The 22260-nt window shown below is 34.3% G+C and overlaps 1 protein-coding gene across 1 annotated transcript; it reads right to left on the bottom strand.

The window, feature by feature from the left end:
* Positions 1-340: 340 nt before the first annotated feature.
* Positions 341-5106, bottom strand: LOC127864925 (probable G-protein coupled receptor No18). Its single transcript, XM_052404817.1, has 3 exons — positions 4852-5106; positions 2509-2739; positions 341-2028 (listed from the first exon to the last, which is right to left on the bottom strand). The coding sequence occupies exons 1-3, from the start codon at positions 5072-5074 to the stop codon at positions 875-877; spliced, it is 1608 nt and encodes a 535-aa protein (XP_052260777.1). The 5' UTR covers positions 5075-5106; the 3' UTR covers positions 341-874.
* Between the last annotated feature and the right edge of the window lie 17154 nt (positions 5107-22260).

Raw genomic sequence — 22260 nt, 5'->3', positions numbered from 1 at the left:
TAATTAGCTAATACATAATATTCATTGCGAAGTGAAAAATTCCCCGAATAAATGAATATATTTTTTTTTCTGTAAAAAACAGGTCCATACGCTGCTATAAAATAGTCTTAACTTGTCATTTTGGATACAATTCAACTCTATTTCTATGTCAAACTGAGAAGGATAATTAAGTTATGTCCCATGTAAATGGAACATGTACATATTGTCGTAGATAATGTTCACTTTACTTTCATTACGAAGACATTATCTTTTTGTTTGAAATTTAATTGCATTTTCCAGTCTAAGAAAATGTCTCTTTAATGATATTCTACCGTTATAAAAAATCACATGCCATACAAAGTCCACCTCTATATAAAGAAAAATTGAAAGCGAGTATATATCATAACCAAGAAATAATATTCGATTTATCTTTGCTTATCTGTTATTAAAAACGATTTGGAGCGCAGATGCGTAGGAATCATGCCATACGGCCATTTATTAGAGTTATTATAAAGCCACATTCATGATCTAACATGTATGAAGTATTGTTTATCGCAAGATAAAGGTTGTCCGCAGCTGTTTATGGCTAATCTTAAGTCTGGATTAAAAGGGAAATTGAAGGATTCTTCGTCCATTAGAATATCAATTCTAATTAATTATTTTTATTTATGGATACCGGATAAATTACTTGATGTTCCTTTAACATAATTATTTTAAGCCGGTTTAAAAAAACAGGATTAAGCGTATCTTTAATTCAATGAAATTTAGATCAGTTTTTTTTATTTAATTTATTTTACCGGGAACGTGTCTGAAACATTTTTACTAACACAGATTGGAAATATTAAAATAAATATATGTGAGAGTGATATAGTTGTATGAGAGTGCTTCAATATGACTAAGGGCTACTCAGACCTGAACTGGTTCTGTACTGCCAGAAACAGAAAATGCGCTTAAATCCAACCTTGAACCGTGTGTTCATGACACCATAGATGATAGGATTACAGCAACTATTTGCATATCCTAAAATTATTGTAAACATATGGAATTCTCTTGGCACATGTCCCGAGTGAAATATTGAAAGTAGCATAATTATGCAATAGGGTAGCCAACATATTACAAATACCACAAAAACAATAATTAGCGAAAAAGCGAGTCGTATCTCTTCTCGTCGTTTTAAGGGCGGCGTCTCTTGCACCTTTGGCTTGCTCATTTGCTTATCATAAACCGGTCCCTGAGCGTTGAATTCTGTTTTTGAGTTGGAAGGTAGGACAAACGATACGTCCGATGATGGGTCTAGTGAAATTGCTGTTACAGGTGAACCTTTTCCTGGCGGTGTGTTTTCTGACGCAGGTTTCCAGTCTGGATGAAGGAATCGGCTACGTTGTTGACGCGTTAACGACGATTTCGTTGACTGAGAAGATGGTGTGTGTAAGGTGGTTGTGGATTGACCAACTTTCGTGGGAACGATTTTTGATGTCATTCGAACCTTTGTTGAGCTGACTGTTGATGGAGTTTTTAAAGGCTCTGTGCTTAAAGTAGAAGAGGGCAATGATTCTTCATCTATGACAGATATTGTGTTGGCGGAAATACTAAAGTCATTTTTTAGTTCACTTTTTGAATGTGTACTTTTATTATTGGAAACTTTGTTTATGTCAGTTACAAGTGGTTTGATTTTGATCTTCCTCTCTATTTTATACATATGTGAAGATACTGATTTAAACGTCACACGGGTGTGTTCAGTAGGTAACCGTTCACTTTTTATTCCAATCATTAATCGATTGATGGAAGTCTTAATTGATGCAGGTGATTGTTGAGGCTCTGACGAGGTTTTAACTCGAAGTCTGCTGGCCCTAACGGTTCTCAAAATGAACACATTGCAAACTGACATGACTGTGAAAGGAATCCCGAAGCAACACCCTATCATGAAGAACGCGTAGGACATGTGGTTCTGCCAATCAGCGAAACAGAACGAATGCGAGGGCGTGTATACATATTCAGACCAACCAATCAGAGGCGGCACGGAGAGTAGAATCGAAAATATAACAACACCTGAAAAAAAGAATCCCAAATTATATCGACTAGTTCGACTGTAAAGTTTAAAATGATTATATATGCTGTTTTCTTCTGAATTACATAACCGTTAAAATATTATATGTCATGTACGTCGAATAGATGTTCAATCTTTTCGAAAACGGATGTAATTATGCGGATACAGTTACAGACATATCCTTGATGACTTTCATCATTTCAACTTTCAGTGATATCATGCTTTACCCAGCGCTAACTGGTCGTTATGTCTATGTCCTCGTATTCCAATGTAATTTTCAACATTAACAATTTCATAAATAAAATATTATGTAAGTATAGTCTTTTACTTAAAGCATATTAAATCCATAACAATATTCTTATTTAGCACGTTTTCACGTTCGAATGCCATACATCACCCTTTGTGATTTAAACGAAAGCGCACAAGTGCGGAAAGAAAAAAAAGACACGAATGAATATACATGTATATGCTACAATACCCACCTATAACCATGGAAACAGCGTTTTTGACCGTGTAAATATTCTTGAACATCTGTGGATAACACACCATGACATATCTATTTATAGAAATGTTGCAAAGCGACAGGACGCTGGTAACCAAGGTGATCATGTTCAGGAAGCCAAAGACTACACATGCGCTGTGCGAAAACTCCCAGCGACCCATTATAATTGTGTAGACCGTGATGGGCATGTTGACCACGCCCACGAGGATATCTGAAATGTGCGACGGAATAATAGCTTTTAAGATTTAGCCATATTGTATGTTTACTTTTGTGTTGATAATATTGTTTGGTATTGGATAAGCAATTAGCCGCGTGTCTTAAATATCGAAAAAAAATATGAAGGTTAATATGAAGGTCCTCCTTAAATTTGTATGCAGTTTCATTGTACTTTTCATAATAAATGCGCTAACCTTTTGTTTACATCTTTATAGTATTTTCGTTCTGAATCTGAATTCATTGACATAAAATATTGTAATAAACACATATTGTGCCTTTCCAAGGGGTGTAATGTCGTAAATGTATGGATGATAAAGGGATACATAATACTTAAGCCAGGTAAATAATGCCTGTACTTTTATGGTATTTTGCACATAATGTACTATTATATAGTATGCATTATTCTCTTAAGTGCTTTGTTCTTTTATGAGGCATCCATTACACAGTTTGGGCACTCAATGTATACCCACAGTTAGTCATTCATTTAAAACCTTCGTTAATTAATAATTCATAAGCATTAATTAGTAAATGGGCATCTCACAAAGCAATTGGAAATAATTGTAGGGTTATAAGTGAAATCAGATAAAGTTGAGAATGTCTATTAACTATTTATAATTCTAATTTATATTCAATTACTAATCATAGAACCCAGTGAACTATGCTTCTGCAAAGTCGCACGTTCTATTGGCAATTCGAAATTGTTAAATATACAGCAAGACTTATAAATTAAAATAAAGTAAAATGTTTACAAGGTAATGAAACTTCGTCAATGAACGCACGGTGATGGACAACAACACATTACGTTATGTCTTAAAACGACAACACGCCAGAACTTAAAACACCCAATGTTTCGTTACTGCGAGCATAATGATCTTTCTGGTGGGGCAGTGTTTTGGTGGCATCTAAACAATTTAAGCCAAAGTTTATTGTTTTCATTGGCCAAACTCCAAATCATTGTATTTGTTACTTTCTGTTGACATATTACAATAAAACACAGCTAATATTATTACAAAGCCGCACGCAACACGCACTGAAATATTGCTTAGTCACTGAAGAGCACAAGCCTCAAAATATCTCTTTTCTTCAGTCTTGGCGTGCCTATGTCTTATTTGGCGTGTTCATGCCTCATTTGAGTAGTTACTACTTTCTGGTGGATTTAAAAGATGCACGAATGGCACACACAATAAAGCGAGTGTTTGCAGTTGGTGCTGTGATATGAAGTAACTTTGTCTTCTTGGATCAATTTCTAAAATCATATGTTAACGTTGAGGCAACGCGTTCATTTGTCGTATTGTTTTTAGAGCATATATGCCAGAAATCAGGCACTTAAAGGAAAACAGAAACAATCGTTCCGTTGTGAAAATGAAATCGATATGTGTATTTTAAATGTTTAAATTAACAAACGTTAAAACACAAAATCCTTTTAGATATTCATATGTGTGTGCATCGACAGGCATATATATCGGATGCATTTGATTATATGTGAATAAGTTAACTTTTCAATTGCGCTTTATACATATGGATTTTCCAAGCAATGTGAAACACCGTCATACGGATGCAGTATGAAGTTGATTGCACTTCTCCTGGTAATTGGAACAGCTTCAAATATAAATTATCAATGTCAAGTAACGGGCATTACATAATTGTAAGCGTTTCCATTTGCATTATATTGGAACGCTAGATACGAATAACGGCCCGCTCGCGACGTCATTTAGCTATTATTTAATAGAATGTATAGTAATGATATGTAATACATGATTATAAATAAAACTAGTTGAAAGGCACGCAAAAAACTTAACAAGGCCAAACTTGACAAACATAACACGTTCGTGTATGTATATACTTAATAAACGTCACGTTCAACGTTATGTTTTATCGTCTTGACGACAGCGGTACGTTGCTTCTTCAATGTGACATTTATAATATATATTGACCCAGCGTCAACGCAAAACAGCCATCGATAAAGTTAAACAGTCTAAAACGTCAATGAAGACGCATTTATTTCCTACTTCTTCCGTTTATCTAAATGTAATATGGGAGTTTGTATGTAGTTTTACTAAAGACTTTAGCTTACGTAATATGGACCAGAATGCATATTTCTCCTTACCTGCAGTGGATAATCCAAGGATGAACATGCTTGTCAAAGACCTCAGGGCCCTTGACCTCAGCACGACCACCCAGAGACACACGTTGCCAACAGTCGTTATGATCATGATCACGACCATCACAATGGTTTCTATCGCTTTCGATGCCGTCGTGACGTCATTGTACTCTGACGTCAGCGCGGGAACTGAGAGCGTTGTTGTTTCATTGAATGGCAATGTAGACATTTGCCCAATTTTTTTTCGTTCAGCCAAACTGATGAAATAAAAACCTAGTTATAATTATATTTAATGTTTAAGAGACGTATTCTAAATTAAGTATAACATATACATTAGTAAATTGTACAATCGTGATTACACTAGTATTCTATGATATTGATTTTTTAACTTTTGTTGTATTTGTCAATTTAATCAGCGTGATAAAGGTTCTAAAATACGATCGTTGCATTTGTAATCGTCATTTTAAATGCAATTACTTGAAACGAACTGATATAATACTTAATACAATATTAAATTGCATTATTCTTATAAAAAAATTCAAACGACCACCGGTAAAACATTACGAAACCGAAATTTCGCTACCTCTAGTACACTTTTTCTTGGAGTTATTCTTTGTGATAAAGCATGTGATCAAATTTCTTTTTTTTATTAATAATTAATTACTTGAGCTTACAAAATGCTTTTTTTACTATAAACTATATTTTGTACCATATAATTTATTAGAAAATGTGGTCTTCTCGTGAGCTTTTTGCTTTTTCCAATTTTCTTTTTCCCACGGGATTCTTTGTTTTTCCAAGGGATTTTTTCAGCTTTACGGAAAATAATAATTTGTTTGTTTGCATACTAAGTATCGATTTTAAGCATTGCACATGGATTTGTTCTCAGTTTCATTTAATTTTCTTTGATATAAAAAGATCTCATTTTTTGGGAGGATCTTATTTTAAGAGTTTCATTATAAAAAAAACTTCCAGAAAAACTACCGTTCATCAAATGATGAACCATTTACGCGAGTTTAATGCGTTTAATTGTGTTATTATTGTTTTTGTTTTTAATCCAAGACAATGGAAACATAACACTTAAGATTTTTTTATTTGAATTACAGTATTAGTGTATGCTTTTGGTTGTAACTGCGCTTAATATTTGCTTACACTGAATTAGCAAAATCTCACAAGTTTGATTCCCTTACCATTTCCAGTGAACCTGACATCCCGTTTCAGCATGGCACACGAATGTTAAACGTTTAGGCTAACGTTACTTATATGAAAACCTTACATTGAAGGCAGTATATAGACTTACATAGGAACATTCAGAACACACATTTATATGTTTAATAAAAAACTAGTTCATATATGTTCAACATTTTTAGAGAAACCGTTAGTTTACTTACACTTAAGATTTTCTCCCGCAAAGTATCACATTAAAACAGCAATAAAGATATTACCGAGCAAAACATCTTTTATTAAGGTCAGTGACCATTTGCCTCTTCGATCAAGTATCATACATACATACACCAGCGCACAACAGAATAAAACTTATTTAAAATAAATACTTTGCTATTCAACACAGTCCGACTAATGACTTGTTTGCGAATTAGCATCTACAAAAGCATCCATATTAAGAAATATTAAGACCTGAAAGATATAAAAAAGTACAAAGCAATGTCTCAAATTTTCGATAATTAAGGCTGTAAATGGAATATGTTACTTAATTCTTTCATCTCGAACAAAATAGAGAGAGTTTTTAGTATTAAAATTGCGATCCTTAAACATTTTCAATATTAACGAGTTATGTCCAAATCTAATAAAGATATCGACTGCAAAATTCCATATCGCAAGCAAACGTTATGTTTCTGTACATCAAAGTGTATTAAGCCCGTTAGGAGTGGTGCAATCATCATGAAGAATTGTCACCAAACACTAGTATATCAAACGTACCGCTAATAAATCCAATAATGTATTTCCACACTTTGTAAATAAGTAAAGAAATATACTTACACAGTTTTCAATGTTTATTCCTATTTCATAAATTGGCAATGGTCGTCATCCATTACCCGTCACCGGAACAAAACAACTCACTAAACTAAAACACACTTTTAATAATTAACATTGTATATCTGATAGACACAAACGTTTGTGAACTAAGCACAATTCATTATGTCCGTTGTTTTGTCATCACTAAGCATCTTACTAATGCATACGATCTACAGTGAATCAGGGTTTTTTGTATATTGTTTGTCTTTTAAATTCTCAATAAATGTAGTTATTATTGCAAAATATAGTAAACACTTATAAGCGCAGTTGTATTACTTTATCCAGAATAGTTTGACATGATTCCTTCATAAGTCGTCTTGTCAATAAGTAAACAATAACAAAATTAAACTGTAAGGTAAAGTCCAATATTAAGTATCTCCGTGTTTCATTGAGAAATTCAGCATCACCATGTAAACGAATCGAAGACCCTGCTGTGAACACGCCGAATACCTGTCGTTGAATAGATCACTTATATAAAGCGTTGATACAGTAGATGTAGGATAGCCACCGCGTGTGGCACTATGTTATATCTCGAAAGTTCCATGGTTACAACTCACAAAGCGGCATAAAAACAATCGCGCGTAAAATCATGCAAAGTTGTGATTGGAAGCTCTTATACAAAGATTAGTAACATATTAATCACCCAAACAAAAAAAAACTGAGAATAAATATGGTTAACTAATAGTCAATAAATAAGCTATTTATTGCATAGTTATTGTCAATGCAAATCACATGCAAATGAGCTAATAAATATTCAATAAATTTGCAAAAAATTGGATCAATAAATCGGCAATAAATTGTGAATAATTTATTCATACATGATAAATGAATGGTCAATAAATAGGGTATCTAATAAATATGCAATAAATTGGCAAAAAATTGGATCAATAAATCGGCAATAAATTGTAAATAATTTATTCATACATGATAAATGAATTGTCAATAAACTGGCAATAAAGTGGACTTAACGACAAAGCCTATACACAATAAATTGACAATAAATCGGGTTAACAAGTCTGCAATAAATAGTGTTGATAAATTCTGAAAACTGAAAAAAAATCTGATGGAAATTTAAATGTAACAAAGTATTAATTTGTTCCTGTATTTTTCTTTTTAAATGTATTGGTTTGTTACAGAGATTTTTTATGCATGGGCTGTATAATAAGAAAGCATCGTTTATGCTAATAAAAGTTCATGAACACATATTTTGAGGCCATTTATATTCAGGAAAAAAAGGCAATATGCCCATCATTCCACATATATGTACATTGTACATTACAAAGAAATATATAGCCAGTTAATGGTGGGGTTTTATACAATATATTAGATATCTGGTAAGCTATAGATACAACAACATGTAGTATTGATGATGAAATCATATGGAAGTAATTGAAGGAAAAGAATATAGTCTTTAATTGTCTGAGACCATACAGAATGGAGGGTATTTTTCGAAGAAATCAACATTCAAGCTTAATGATATGAAATTGTATATAAAATTAAATTTAAATATATATTTCAAATATGTTTCAAAAATGTTATAGTTATACTCTTCAAAGTAGGGGATCGAAATAAACGCAAAATGGTAGTGACCACGAAAATGTATGTAAAATTTATGAAACTATGTTTTTATCTTTAGAATATGAATTGTAACTCTATAATTCTTATAAAGTAATGAAAACTTGCGCAGAGTTTTGTTTTGCGTAAATGTACATATCAGGTGCCTTTATCAATATTAGTTATTTACAATTTACATATAGTAGCCTGGTCTCTTATGAATTCCACAAAGGCAGTGAATGGAGGGAAACTAACGATATGTTTCTTCTTGTAATCGTTGGCTTTGGCTGCCCAATGTTCTTGAACATTTGCTGAAAGCTTGGCTAGTATAGGGGCTAAGCCAATCGAGGTATTGTAGAACGATAGAGCCGTTGAGAACTCATTGTCTTCTTTCAAGGCACGTATTTCATTCAGCAAGTCACTAAGCTCATACCATTTTTTGAGTCTTTATAGGTCAGCTGAGGGAAAGATTACGCCTTGTAATAGATTGGTGGACAATCTCCGCTTTTCCAGAACGTTCATCCAGTTTCTCGCATGCTAAGACTGGATCTCTGCGGTACGATGATCTCAAGCTAACTCACTGTGTGCTGGCGAGAACTTGGCCACTTCACAGCCAAATCCATTTCCTCAGAAGCACTTGTATCCATCTCAAACATCACGTTCTTGAAATTCGTTTTCCGCCTTGTCACTAAATATAGTCAGTTGCGAAAGAGCCAAGTCTTTTTTAAGGAGGAATTTGCACAGATTTTCTCTAATATTAGTGTCAGATACTGTTGGATTTTTTTTGGATTTCTTGATGTAATTTTGAACTAGATTTTCAGGTTTTACAACAGGCAAAGTTTGCAATTTTAATTGAATGTCTGGTGCAACATGACTTTCCGACCCATCAGAGCCTCATGCTCATCATGCTCTTGTAGTACCTTTATTTCTGCAGCCCCGGCTTCAAAAGCTTTTTGCTGAGAAAGAACTTGAAAATTCGCTTCTGATTCTGCCTTTTGTTTCAAAAGAGCTGCTTCCTGTTGAGTATATTTCTGTTTTATCTTTGCAGATTCGGCTTCTGCTTGTTTCAATGCGATGAGTTCACTGAACTTCACTCCAACGGCTAGTATCTCGAACTGTGTGTCTTAATTCACACCACCATAAACAGAGTTTGGCTTCATGCTTAACATGACTTTTTCTTAATATTTATTGTTTAATTTGGTCAATCTTTTCCAGCGCGTGGAACTTTGCTTTTTCCTGTAGTTACAGGTCTGTATAGTGAGAGCCAATAGTTCTTTAAGACTTGCTTCACTTTACACATTTTTTAAGTACACTTCATATGCGTCTTTTACTTTTACGTAACTTTCATAGGTTTCTTGTAATTGCTGTTCAATCAGGTTAATATCACCAACATAACTCTCATATGTTAAACTTCTTACTTAATTTGTCCAAACTTTCAGCCACTTTGCGCCATGAAGCAGAACAGCGCTTCCTAAAGTCATCAATTCTCTCTTCATAAAGAGCCATTCCTTATACAGATAACAGACGTTCACGCTGTGTTGACATACAATAAACTTTCTTAAGCGGGTTTAAATACAGATGAGACTTGAGTGTGACCATTTTGAACGTGTATTTAGTTCGATGTCCAGTACCTGTCATCTCCATCTGCTACTAGCAAAGTGTAGGCCAATTTACTATTCTGTTCTGGAAACAGAAAGTGAACCGATCGTGTCGAAAAAGAATACTGTATGTGGTGGTATTCAGTTTTTATTCTTAGATTCAACTCGATGTATGTGGTAAATTGCTGCAAAACAAAATATAAGACGTTAAGTTTTGCAGTAAATTTAGTATCAATGATACGAAGAAAATGGTGTATTGTAATAAAAAGATTCTTAAAATGACTGAAAAAAGGTAAAACATATAGCCTTTACCTAATTAATAAACAATAACATAGTTACGAAAGAAAAGCTTTGGAAGTTACCCTAACATTTAGGACATATAGCCTCAACTGGGTCGAAATGGTAGGTACGACGTAATTTGGGTACGAATAGCATTTACTGAAAAACCCTGAATGAATCAATGAATGAATATACCTCAAAAATAATTACTGCCTTAACGAAATACATGTTATATAGCATTGATAACATGTGGAAACTTACACCATTCGGGGCTATAAACCGGTATAAACGTCTTAAGAAAATGCCGAAATAGCAATGGTGGCAAACGCTTCAAACATTCGTAGGTGAACAAACACTGATATATCCAAGGGAAGTAAGCAGCGAAATATTATACGGTTACATATGATCGATATAGCCAGCGCACAGGTTTTGTTAAAAATGTATACAAATTGCTAGAATAATGTGTTTGTTTCTCATTGACTGTGTTTTGTTGTTTGACAAAACATTTTTAAAAGGATAAAAAACAAACAAAGAAATGTTCATTTACATAGAAAAACAAATTTTGCTTTCGTGTTCGCTGGGTTGACGTCTGCACTGAGCAAGGTATAGCGTCCATGACCTTAATTTATGGAAGACATAACTTTGATCTTCATCAGTTTTTTTGCCAAAAATTATATATTTAAATTAGTATTGAATTCAGTATTTATGAAGATGGCTGGTCTTCTGATAAACAAGAATTGTAATCAGGCTTATTGTATAAATTAATCATGTTAAAATTGACACCATCTTTTTAGCGCTTTGTAATTTTAAATAAAATCTACCAATTTATCGCTACTTACCAATAATGTTTGACATGAGCAGGAAACGATTGTCATTGCGCAAATATAATGATCATGAATTAAATATGTACAAGACATATATATTTAAGTATAAAGAATAGGCAATAAATATTGCTCATTTTTTTCTATTTATAATGAATAGGCAATAAATAGTGCTTGATTTATTTCTATTTATAATGAATTGGCAATAAATAATGCTCTATTTCTTATTATCTATAATGAATTGGCAATAAATAGTGCTCGTCTTATTTCTATCTATAGTGAATTGGCAATAAATTAATACTAAACATTTTTCTGTTACAATGGATTGGCAATAAAGAGTACTCTATGTATTTTCTTTCTCAAATAAATTGTACAGAAATCGGGCCTTAATAATGAGTTGACAACAAATAGGGTTAGGGCTTTCACTGAAGAAACCAATTTATTGCTTATTCGTTAAATGAATTGTCAATAAAAGGGGCTAATAAATTGTATTTCTCAGATTTATTACCAATTTATTGACAATTTTGGTACAATTTGCTAAAGATTTTTTTTGTTTGGGCAGCTTTTGATATTAACGTTAAAGAACAATCGAATATTATATGTGGTTCTTCAAGACAGATAATCGTTCGGGTTCACTATAATGTTATTTATGTTAATATTACAGAATGTACACTATTGCGATAAATTTTGAAAATTTCAATAGGCAGTAGTATAGCTATATTAAGATTTTTATGGAAACAAACGCTTTTTCAAATCAATACATTGCAACGCAATCAAACAGTCAAACGTCACTTATTCTAACAAGACAGACACACTCACTTGAATACGACTTAGTAGTCGTAAATAGATGATTCCCAAAGAGCTCCAATAAAGACGCCGGTGTTGGTGTTGACTTCTGATAAATGTCGGTTACATGATATACAGTGGTTTTATAGTGCGAGAACAGATGACAAACGACCAATCAAGATATGAAATCGACTTTCTTACATATTCGATTCTAGTAACGATAGAATTGTCGGTTATCTCGTTTTTAGTAACAATGGATATGTCTGTCATTAATATTTGTGGTGACGACGGCAGTGTCAGTTATCAATAGTTCAATTACCATGACAGTGTCAGTGGTTCAGATTTTGATGGAAACGGACTTGTATGTGATTATGATGTCGGTGACTACTTGCATTTTATTTAGGTTCTGAATGACAACTTATCATTGAGTAAGATTATGATGATTATGCCTTTTTTATCAAATTTACAACTAATTTGAATTTTTCTGTAACAAACAATCTGATTACTCTGATAAAAAAAATAGGGACAACGTCATTTGCTGTTATTAAGATTCCATTAGCTATTTCTTTGTGGAGTAACTGTAACTCAATAGTGGTTTTCCGATATCAATCAAACCTTTCTAAAACATTCAATAATTTGAATTGACCGTTCAAATCATCCTACTCGCGAACACTTATTATCGATGTACGTTCGCTATTTCTGCGTCAAAATGATTCGCAATTTGAAATTTCCAATGAAAGAAGGACACAGAAATGCATTATCTCTCTGTAGACTGAAAGTATTTTTTATCTCTTATTGTAATGGTGAGTAACCGAATTTATGTCGATAGTACATTCTAACGAGTTCTTAAAGCTACATAATTTCTCAACTGGAATATACAAAAATATTCGTTTGAACAAAGCAGTAAATACTAATTAGCTAGTCATACGATTTGAAAACCCTGTTCTGATTTGAAGTATAAAATATTGAAGTTGCATCAAGTTAGGATTTTGATCCAATATGATCATCGTATTCGGAATGATTTTGTTTTGTGTAGGCCTTTAATTATCCTGTAAAATATAAACGCACGCATATTTATCTGCTTTAGAAAATCGGCTTAAAAAACTAGAAGATATGGAATGCATCCCGTAAAAATGAAAACCAACATTTATGAACGTATTTAAAGTAGGTATGCAAGAGGTAAACCGGTTAACTGGTTAATCTACCGATACGACCGATACGACCAGTTAACCGGTTACATTTTCGAGAACAGGTTAACCTTAAAAAAAATCATGGAAGGATTAGTACAAGATTGCGTTTTTCGTGCGACATGCTGCCAACTTTCCCTGTTGACAAAAATTATTAAAGAAATAAATCAGTACCTTAGGGGTTACAAACAGAAGGCACGTTTTGAGGCAAGTTTTATTTAAGAAAACAATGTTATTTTAGAAAATAAACAAGAAATATTTTAAGAAAAGATATACGGCGTTGATTGTGGTTTGGAGTTGGTGTAAGGTAAAGAGTTTAATGAATGAGATCAAAGGTATCAAAGGTGGCGAATGTCTTTTTCCATGCAGTTCTTAGCTGCATCACACGGAGAACGGGATGTTACGCGGAGATTTTGCGGCTTATTTTACATTATTACATATTGCTTTTCATATATCTATAGATAGAAAACAGAAGCACAAAAGAAGAATGGAAGTGAAATTAAAACATAGAAGTCAACCGGCCACACTCGAAGTATCCGTACATATTTTAAATATTTATACGCGCGTTTTTCGAACAAACCTGTTAGTGGTGTGTCAGGCATTGCTATTTGATTCGATTATTAACAGTATCGGGAATCATCGCGCTCATGCTTGACAAATTGGTCAAAATGGTGGAATAATGCTTGTTAAATTAATCAAAAAAATATTTATCATGGTACTGTTGTAAACACATTCAAAATCTATGATTGACCTACCATAGTTATATCGCCGAATATCTTCATTTAAAATATTTCTGGTCTAAATACAAAATTCCAGTTCACCTAGTTAAATATTAAAGACAATTAAAAAAAATGTTATTTGAAAAGAAAACACACCAGTTACCGGTGTGTTTACATCCATTGGAAACCTCACAAAGTCACGTGATCCTGCACCTTGAACATTCATTATTATAGTTTGTTCATACCAGCAAAATTGCTCTCCTGACAATTTAAAAGCAAATACCGTTTCTTTAATAAAAACTCACAAATTGGTGTGAACAAATTTATTAGACGTTTGTCACACTGTTCATCGATACTTTGGTTATACGTGTTTCATTAAAAGCGTTTAATTTCTTAAGCCTTATTATCACAGTAAAGGCAGTTTAGGTACTACTGCTTATATCGGTGAAGGCAAAACAAATAAAACTAGAAATGGCGCGGCAGAGGCCGACGCGTATCCCCACGCCGAATGTTTGACCTAGGTGTGCCCCAGGGTTGGTAATGGGGCCATGCATAGCTGAGATTGACCGTATTGTCATAAGAGAAGTTCATCATCAATTAGAAGTGAATTGGTGTAGAAATGAAGAAGTTATAGTAAAAGGCAATTTTGGGTGGAGTGACATGTGTGGGCAGGGCGCCCCAGGGTTGGTAATTGTGCCATGCATAGTTGAGATTGACCGTATTGTCATAAGAGAAGTTCAGTATCAATTTGAAGTGAATCGGTGTAGAAATGAAGAAATTATAGTAAAAGGCAATTTTGGGCGGGTGTGGTCTATGTGGGCGGGGCCCCAGGGTTGTTAATGGGGCCATGCATAGTTGAGATTGACTGTATTGTCATTAGAGAAGTTCAATATCAATTTGAAGTGAATCGGTGTAGAAATGAAGAAATTATAGTAAAGGCAATTTTGGGTGGGTGTGGTCTATGTGGGCGGGGCCCCAGGGTTGGTTATGGGGCCATGCATAGTTGAGATTGACCCTAATGTCATAAGAGAAGTTCAGTATCAATTTGAAGTGAATCCGTGTAGAAATGAAAAAATTATAGTAAATGGAATTTTTTGGTGGGTGTGGCCTATGTGGGCGGGCGCCCCAGGGTTGGGATTAGGGCCATGCATAGTTGAGATTGACCATAATGACATAACAAAAGTTCAGTATCAATTTGAAGTGAATCCGTGTAGAAATGAAAAAATAATAGTAAATGGAAATTTTTGGTGGGTGTGGCCTATGTGGGCGGGGCGCCCCAGGGTTGGGAATGGGGCCATGCATGGTTGAGATTGACCGTATTGTCATAAGAGAGGTCCAGTATCAATTTGAAGTGAATCGGTGTAGAAATAAAGAAGTAAATGTAAAATAACCTAAAAAAATGAGTGATAATTTCTGACGCGGCCCCACCCCAACCGCTATAACTTTTGACCCAGGGGTCAGATCAAAATTCCAAATAGTGCAGGGTCGCACATATGCTCATAGCTACCATGTGTGTAAGTTTCAAGGTTCTAGTGCTTTTAGTGTAGGAGGAGATAGTGGCCAGGACGGACGGACAGACAGACAGACAGACGGACGGACGGCGGAGATAACCACAATATCCCCACCTTTTTTTCAAAAAGCGTGGGGATAATTAGAACCTTTCAAGTGAAATTAGTCTAAAATAGTTCACACAGTATATTGTTAGAAAATTTGTGTCAATATATTATTAAAATTACGAAAATATGCCAATACGTTACTTTAAATTACATACATTTGGAAAAAAATATTTTGTTTAACAGTTTAGCATTTTATTTAACGAAAACTGGTAAGGAGACTTAATGTTTTCATTTGATAAAGTAATTTAACGTTAATATGGATGACTAGGTATAAAATATGCATTTAAATAATATATGCATCAAGTTAACACTACAGATAGTAAGGTTACTTAGAGAAAGTATCCGTTTGCTACTCATTCCCATTAATTTGTACAAAAATTATAACGTACTCTCAACATGGTGTTCATTTATCAATATGAGTTAATGTTTTTGATATGTTGCTTCGATGCTTTGTGATAAAATCACATATTTCCTTTCATACAGACGTTGATGTTATGAATAGGATATTTCTGAGGAGAAAGTATACATTATTTTGAACTTAATTTCCGTAACAGCTGTGTTAATAGGTTAAGGCTTCTTTTCCTGTACCCCGGTGTTATACTGCTAATTTCCGACAACGAGATTACTGTTAAAGATAAATATTCCAATAATAAATACATATCATAAGCAGATGAAGGATGCCCCATATGTTGCTTCCAGAGGTAATTGATGTTTACCTTTGAAACGAAAGTTAGGTATTGTAAAAAGTGTTATCATGTGAAGAACCAATTTCTTGGAAATGTGATTTTGTATACGAACGTTATTATGTCCTTTCATGCCTATTTAATGCAATGGATTGACATATTGGAATTGATAAACATCGGACACCTGTTGTTATGAAAACAAACAGCGCCTTCATTATTCCGATACCGTTGACTGATTTAAAATAATGTGACACTGTTAGAGCTTTCACCATCTCCCCACAATATTTATTATTAAATTGTTCGAGAAGTGTATCGAAGTTTGATTTTTTTTTATATGTCTGTCACTCAAACATTTAAGTAATAAGCAGCCTTGTTAATGTTTTTTTGTTTATATTTAGTTTTATTTTTCGTGCTATTGTTTTATATGTATTTTAAATGTTTGTTGTGAATATGTCTGGTAATCATTTTGATGGACTGTTTCAAACCGATGAAAGACACCTCTAAGAATACTCACCTTTATTGTTTAAGCAAAATATAAAATGGGTCAAATGTCTTAAGAAAATTATTGCAATTTTTTTAAGGGATCTCTGTTGTATATATTAATTGCTCACAAAGGTTGACCGTTCGTGCATTGAGCGTTTTCGGTTAACTGGTTATTTACCGGTTACGGCAAAAGTTTAACCGGTTAATGTTTTGGTAACCTCTTGCATCCCTAATTTAAAGCAATTAGACCTAATAATTGTGGAAGACTATAATTGACCCACACATAAAAGTGTTTTGCACATTGCAAGGCAACGTTTAATCACAAAACCTAAAATTTTAGTCAGCAATATTAAGAAGATTCCGTCGTGTCAAAACAAAAAACCCATAAATATTGTATGTGTGGATCAATAATTTAAAAAATACTTTCAAGTTTTTCAATTAAATACGAGGGAATATTCACCGGTCAATTCGTGGTCTTGAATTATAATTCGATATTGCTCAAAACATGTATGTGATAACAAATCTAATGCAAATTGTATATTGCTTAATGACATATCAACGTTTACATTACACCACAGCCACTTTTTTCTTGTGTCCATTTTAGGGATGGGATGCGGCGCTATATTATAGGCCTGGTAAATGTGCAGAGGGTTGAATAAGGGGGTGGGTTTTTTAAAAAGACCCTCCACCCCCCCCCCCCGATAATTTTGCCGGGCGTTTTATTTTTCTGACAATGAGGCATTCGATCGGTACATGGATGAATATAAAATTTACATTACAATGTTTTGCATAAATAGCAGATGAATGCGTAAGTGAGGCTAAGAACGTTAGTTCGCAAACATGTCGTTGTATCAGATAATTCTAACCGTTGAAAACAGGCTATCAAAACGGAGCATTAATCCGCATATAAGCGGCTATGGCCGTTACGGCGTGTCGAAGGAAGACCTGGCAAGCCAAGAGTTCGTCTACGACCCTTGTGTAATCTCCGACACTATTGAGTGCGTTGTCGATGCGTGTTTTGCCATGTGCACATTTCCTTTTGGAACATGAATAAAGAAGATGTGAGACTTAGGCATCGACAGCTGTGTCCCGTTTGCCCCTTTGTGTTCGATTGGAACATGAACAAAGAAGAAGAAGTGAGACTCAGTCAGCGACGGTTTCGCCGTGCTTGTCCTTTTGACAGTGAGTAATTCGGTAGGTACTTGCAAAACGAGTTCTAAAAGCAATATAGAGTTGTTCAAAGATTAAACTATGGAATTGTGCAAACAGAAACCGATAAAGATGTTTATTCAAGCGATTATAACCAATCAGGTTAAAAAAAAATCGGTTGATAGCCTTCAAACCAAAGATGACAAAAATGATGTCGAATACGATGATTATAGTGATCTCGATAATCTGCTAACGGTAAAAAATTGAAAAGAATTGAACTCGTACGCGCCCCAATTCTTATCGAAAACAAACTGAAAAGCAGCGTAAAAAGGCTGAACAAAGGCGTTCGCAAAGGCAACTTTTAAAACGAAAAACTAAAATACGCAATGCAAAACGAGATAAAAAAAAATTGCCAGGACAGAAACGACGATGATAATGACACAACTCCAAAAGGTTCCAATCAAGATGTAAAAAAACATGATCGAAAAATGTGTTGGATTTGCAGATGCAGTGATATCGATGATATGATAGAAGATCAGTTTTTGGAATCGTACGAACGCTTTTTGGAGGAAAAATATAAATAAGAAACCGACAATTGTTTTGCGGACGAAATCAGTGGCGTCGATGATGAAGAACAAAACAAATTGAACGTCTACCATATGCTCTGTCGTCTTATGAACATTTGATTGACGAAAAGCGGGATGGAGAGGCCGACCATATTTATTTTTGTGACTATGAGGCATACGATCAATACATGGATGGTTATGAAAATCAAGACATGCTCATCAACGAACCCGAAATCAGTGGCGTCGATGATAAAAAACAAAATCAGATTGAACGTCTACCCTATGCTCAGTCGTCACATGAACATTTGATTGATGAAAACGGGATGAAGAGGCCGACCATATTAATTATTTTGACTATAAGGCATTCGATGAGGCATACGATCGGTACATGGATGAATATGTATATCAACACATGCTAATGAACGCTCGCCATACGCACATTTGGCACATGGGCAAAGAAGATGTGAGACTCAATTATTAACATTTAATGCATGTTTGTTCATTTGTGTTCGATTGTATATGTTTATAAAAAACTTTAAACAATTTTGCGTTTTGTTTGTTATTTGAGAAGTTTCTGAACAAAACACGAAAACACAAGCTATGATACAATACATTTTTGTTAGCAATCACGATGTGATACAATATTCGTCATAGTGATTTTATTGGTATATCTAGTCATCGCATGTGCGCTAAACATTTCAAAAACGTGCTCTGTTTCAAGAATAGTTTTGGCAATATTTTGACTTTTCAACACCATGAAAATCAATTGCACCACATATCCAGTTTTCGGCGTGAATAAAACTATACAATAATCGAATCTACACAGGCTCGTTTTAGTAGCAAGAACGTTCAAAGTTTCTTTTGTCACATCTTTGATCAGAAACGACCAAACTGAAAAGGTTTTTCTTGATAATGTTTGTTTTGCTGCAAACAAATCCAACAATTTCATCAAATAGACGCATTGTCAACTTCGTTGGTTGTAGAGAAGCTTTGAGTCTGGCGTACGTTTCGAATTGATGTGCAAAATGTTCTCTTGTATTTATTTTTAAATGCTGGAAACCGGTTCACAGACACATAGGAATGCTATTTGTGGTGTAATCCATGTGAATGACTGGAAGACAAATAACTTCAAATTGTTGTTTGAAAATACTTATATAGGAACTTTCTCATATGACAATTCATCAAATACTCGTCATGTATGTGTTCGTGCATACAATAGCCCTGTTTGTTTCCTAAGTTTTACAAACAAATGCGTAAGGACGTCTTAAACCAAATTTCTATGAACCGTCTTGTTTCAAGCCTGTACAGGACATACCGATTGACGTTACGAATGGTTTATTTTATGTGTTGATAAACGTAACCTATGAGTATTTGTCATTATACGACGATGTCAAAGAAAATTTACAATTTGTCAACAAATGGATGAAAAACCCAGAGTTTTGTTTAGAAGCACATGAGCAACAATTCAAATCAATAGGTTTATCTAGATGTCCCAACAGGGGACAAGCGTTTTCGAAACCGGTATACAGTGTAGTTGTTTTGTAGCGGGATCAATGTTTATTACTTACGACTTACCCAGTCTATTAGTTAGATTGCAAATTGAGCCGAAAACGTACTCTATCAGTGAGTTTGTGGAATATGTGTATACTGAGAATTACACACACGCTTGGATACCTTTGTTTCCGTACAATTTTTTATTGACCTATGATGGAAGTGAAATTTGTGCAAATGGAATACACGGTCATGCCTTCATAAGATTTAATACTAAACTGTGTACAACGTTCGGAACATGGTGCGATGTGAATTTAGAAGGTGCTAGTCCCGAGAGACTGGATCATGCGTTAACACGAATTAAAGATGCGTAATTGAAGAGAAAACTGAATTATTTGGCAGTCGGCAAGTATATCAAAGAAAATGATCTAGGTTTGGAAATAATCCCTTCTTAGTCCAAAGAATTGCGAGACACAATTACACAAATAGAGCAAGAAATGAGTGAGATCCGCTTAAAAATCGATGATACGTTCGACTTTGACGATGATCAATCTGACGAGGATCACTCTTACCAGGATAACTTTGATGAGGATTACTCTGACGATAATTCGGATAAAAAGCAAAGCGCTGAAAATGTTTCAATTATCGAATTTTCTGACTTTTTTTCAAAAACACTAAAGTTCTGTCAGTAACAAACGAACCTATCGTTGAACCTATCGTTGAACCTATCGTAAGCCAAACAGTTCACGATATTCAAAATGCCGATACTATTGTTAGCCAAAAATTTCACGTTATTAAAACTTCTACCAACAAGCCAAAAAACAAGATAAGTCTGCCAGTTACAAAAAAATACTGTTGTTAACCAAACATTTCAGAAAATTCAAAATGCTCTTAACAAGCCAAAACTCAACGAAAGTCTGCCAGTTAAAAACGATAACATCGTTAACCAACAATTTCAAAATATGCAAGATACTATCAACAAGCATAAAATGGGGATTAAGCACAACAAGCAGACCGTTGCAGAAGTATCTACGTATGGATTGCAAAATTGTTACTGCCTAACATGTAATCGTTCTACTACAATCGGCAAAGTACAAAACAATCGTTGCTATTTCATCAACTTGGATTCATCTTTCGAGATTTCCTCTAATACGCATTTTTCTCCGTTTCGTGAATACACACTCTTGGTTATCAACGAAGGTCATCATGCTTTACGTGCAATACTTAGTCAAACTGTGAAACAAGTGAGTAACGAAGTTATTCTCGCGAAAAATATCAACTTACTTTCTTCAGCACCAAAGATGGCACAACTGTTGATAGCACATGTATGTCGTTATTCAGAAATACATATCAAATTGAGAATTGCACCTAGAGCACGAATGCTGTGCTTATAGCGAGAGAGGGTCATTTTATTCGCGTACCACTAATACAATTGGCTAATTTTACATACTGCGATATTGGTGCTGTGAAAGCGAAAAATGGCAAATGTTTTCGGATTGATGCGAAGTGTTCGCACTCAAGTATTGCGAGTGTTTACGATTTGGATACTACGGTTCTTTCATATTTGGTTAGCATTACTCAGAACACGGCACACACTATGAGTCAGGCAAAGTTTCAAAAAAAAAATAATATAGATGACACTTCTTTAACAAGCGATCACTTCATTGTGTACGCTAAAAAAGAGCAAACAGTGAACATGAATATGTACGTTTGTCGACATACGATCAAAGACAATTTCATTCGAAAAATGCGAAAAAAGACTCACAATTCGCGAGGTATTGTTTGGTAAAAGTGCATCGAATGACGAACCGGGGCTTAAAAAACTCACGTTGTGGGAAACTGTTGCTGTTAGTATTGGTGGATTCATTGTGCTTGTGATAACTGCTATTTGCTTCATTATTGTACTACACAGCATAGCTCGGCATAACGATACCATTGTAAAGAGTTAACATATATTAAAGCGTTTGTATCCATTATTGTCATAATTCACAATGACTTCGTATGACGACATGTATACCATAGAGAGCGAGAGCATTGGTAACACTCACGAATTTTTCATCCAAGTTCATAGATGAATCAGCGTTTTTATCAATGAACAAGAACGGCTCGAAAGCACTTTTGAAACCATACTAGACGATATTGGAGACGAAAACGTGTTCATATTCGACTTGACCATTGAGTTTTGTTTCACACAATTTAGCAAAACTCTACATATCAGTCAGCTAAATTCGCAAAACTGTTCGTGTTTTGACATTACTTGTGCTGTGCAAGAAAAAGGAATCAATTTCACCGTGCCAGCTGATCTTCATGTTTTTGTAACAAAAAACGAATAAACATATTTTCAGTCATAATTTCACTATTTCGAGTTGTTGATGGACTACAAAGTTAAACCATGTAACGGTGAGTGCTGCACTCTATGTTCTCAAATAAAGAGTGGAAATAGTGTTCAGTT

This window comes from Dreissena polymorpha, chromosome 1 (assembly GCF_020536995.1).
Source record: "Dreissena polymorpha isolate Duluth1 chromosome 1, UMN_Dpol_1.0, whole genome shotgun sequence".
Classification (NCBI taxonomy): Eukaryota; Metazoa; Mollusca; class Bivalvia; order Myida; family Dreissenidae; genus Dreissena; species Dreissena polymorpha.
Note: the sequence above shows the minus strand (reverse complement) of the source record. Positions and strands in the feature narration are given on the sequence as shown.

Excerpts from the sequence above, each read along its gene's own strand:
- LOC127864925 (XM_052404817.1), bottom strand. The coding sequence starts at position 5,074 with ATGTCTACATTGCCATTCAATGAAACAACAACGCTCTCAGTTCCCGCG. Across the intron at positions 2,740-4,851 it reads CCTTGGATTATCCACTGCAG|ATATCCTCGTGGGCGTGGTC; the intron begins GTAAGGAGAAAT and ends CGCACATTTCAG. Across the intron at positions 2,029-2,508 it reads CGCTGTTTCCATGGTTATAG|GTGTTGTTATATTTTCGATT; the intron begins GTGGGTATTGTA and ends TCTTTTTTTCAG.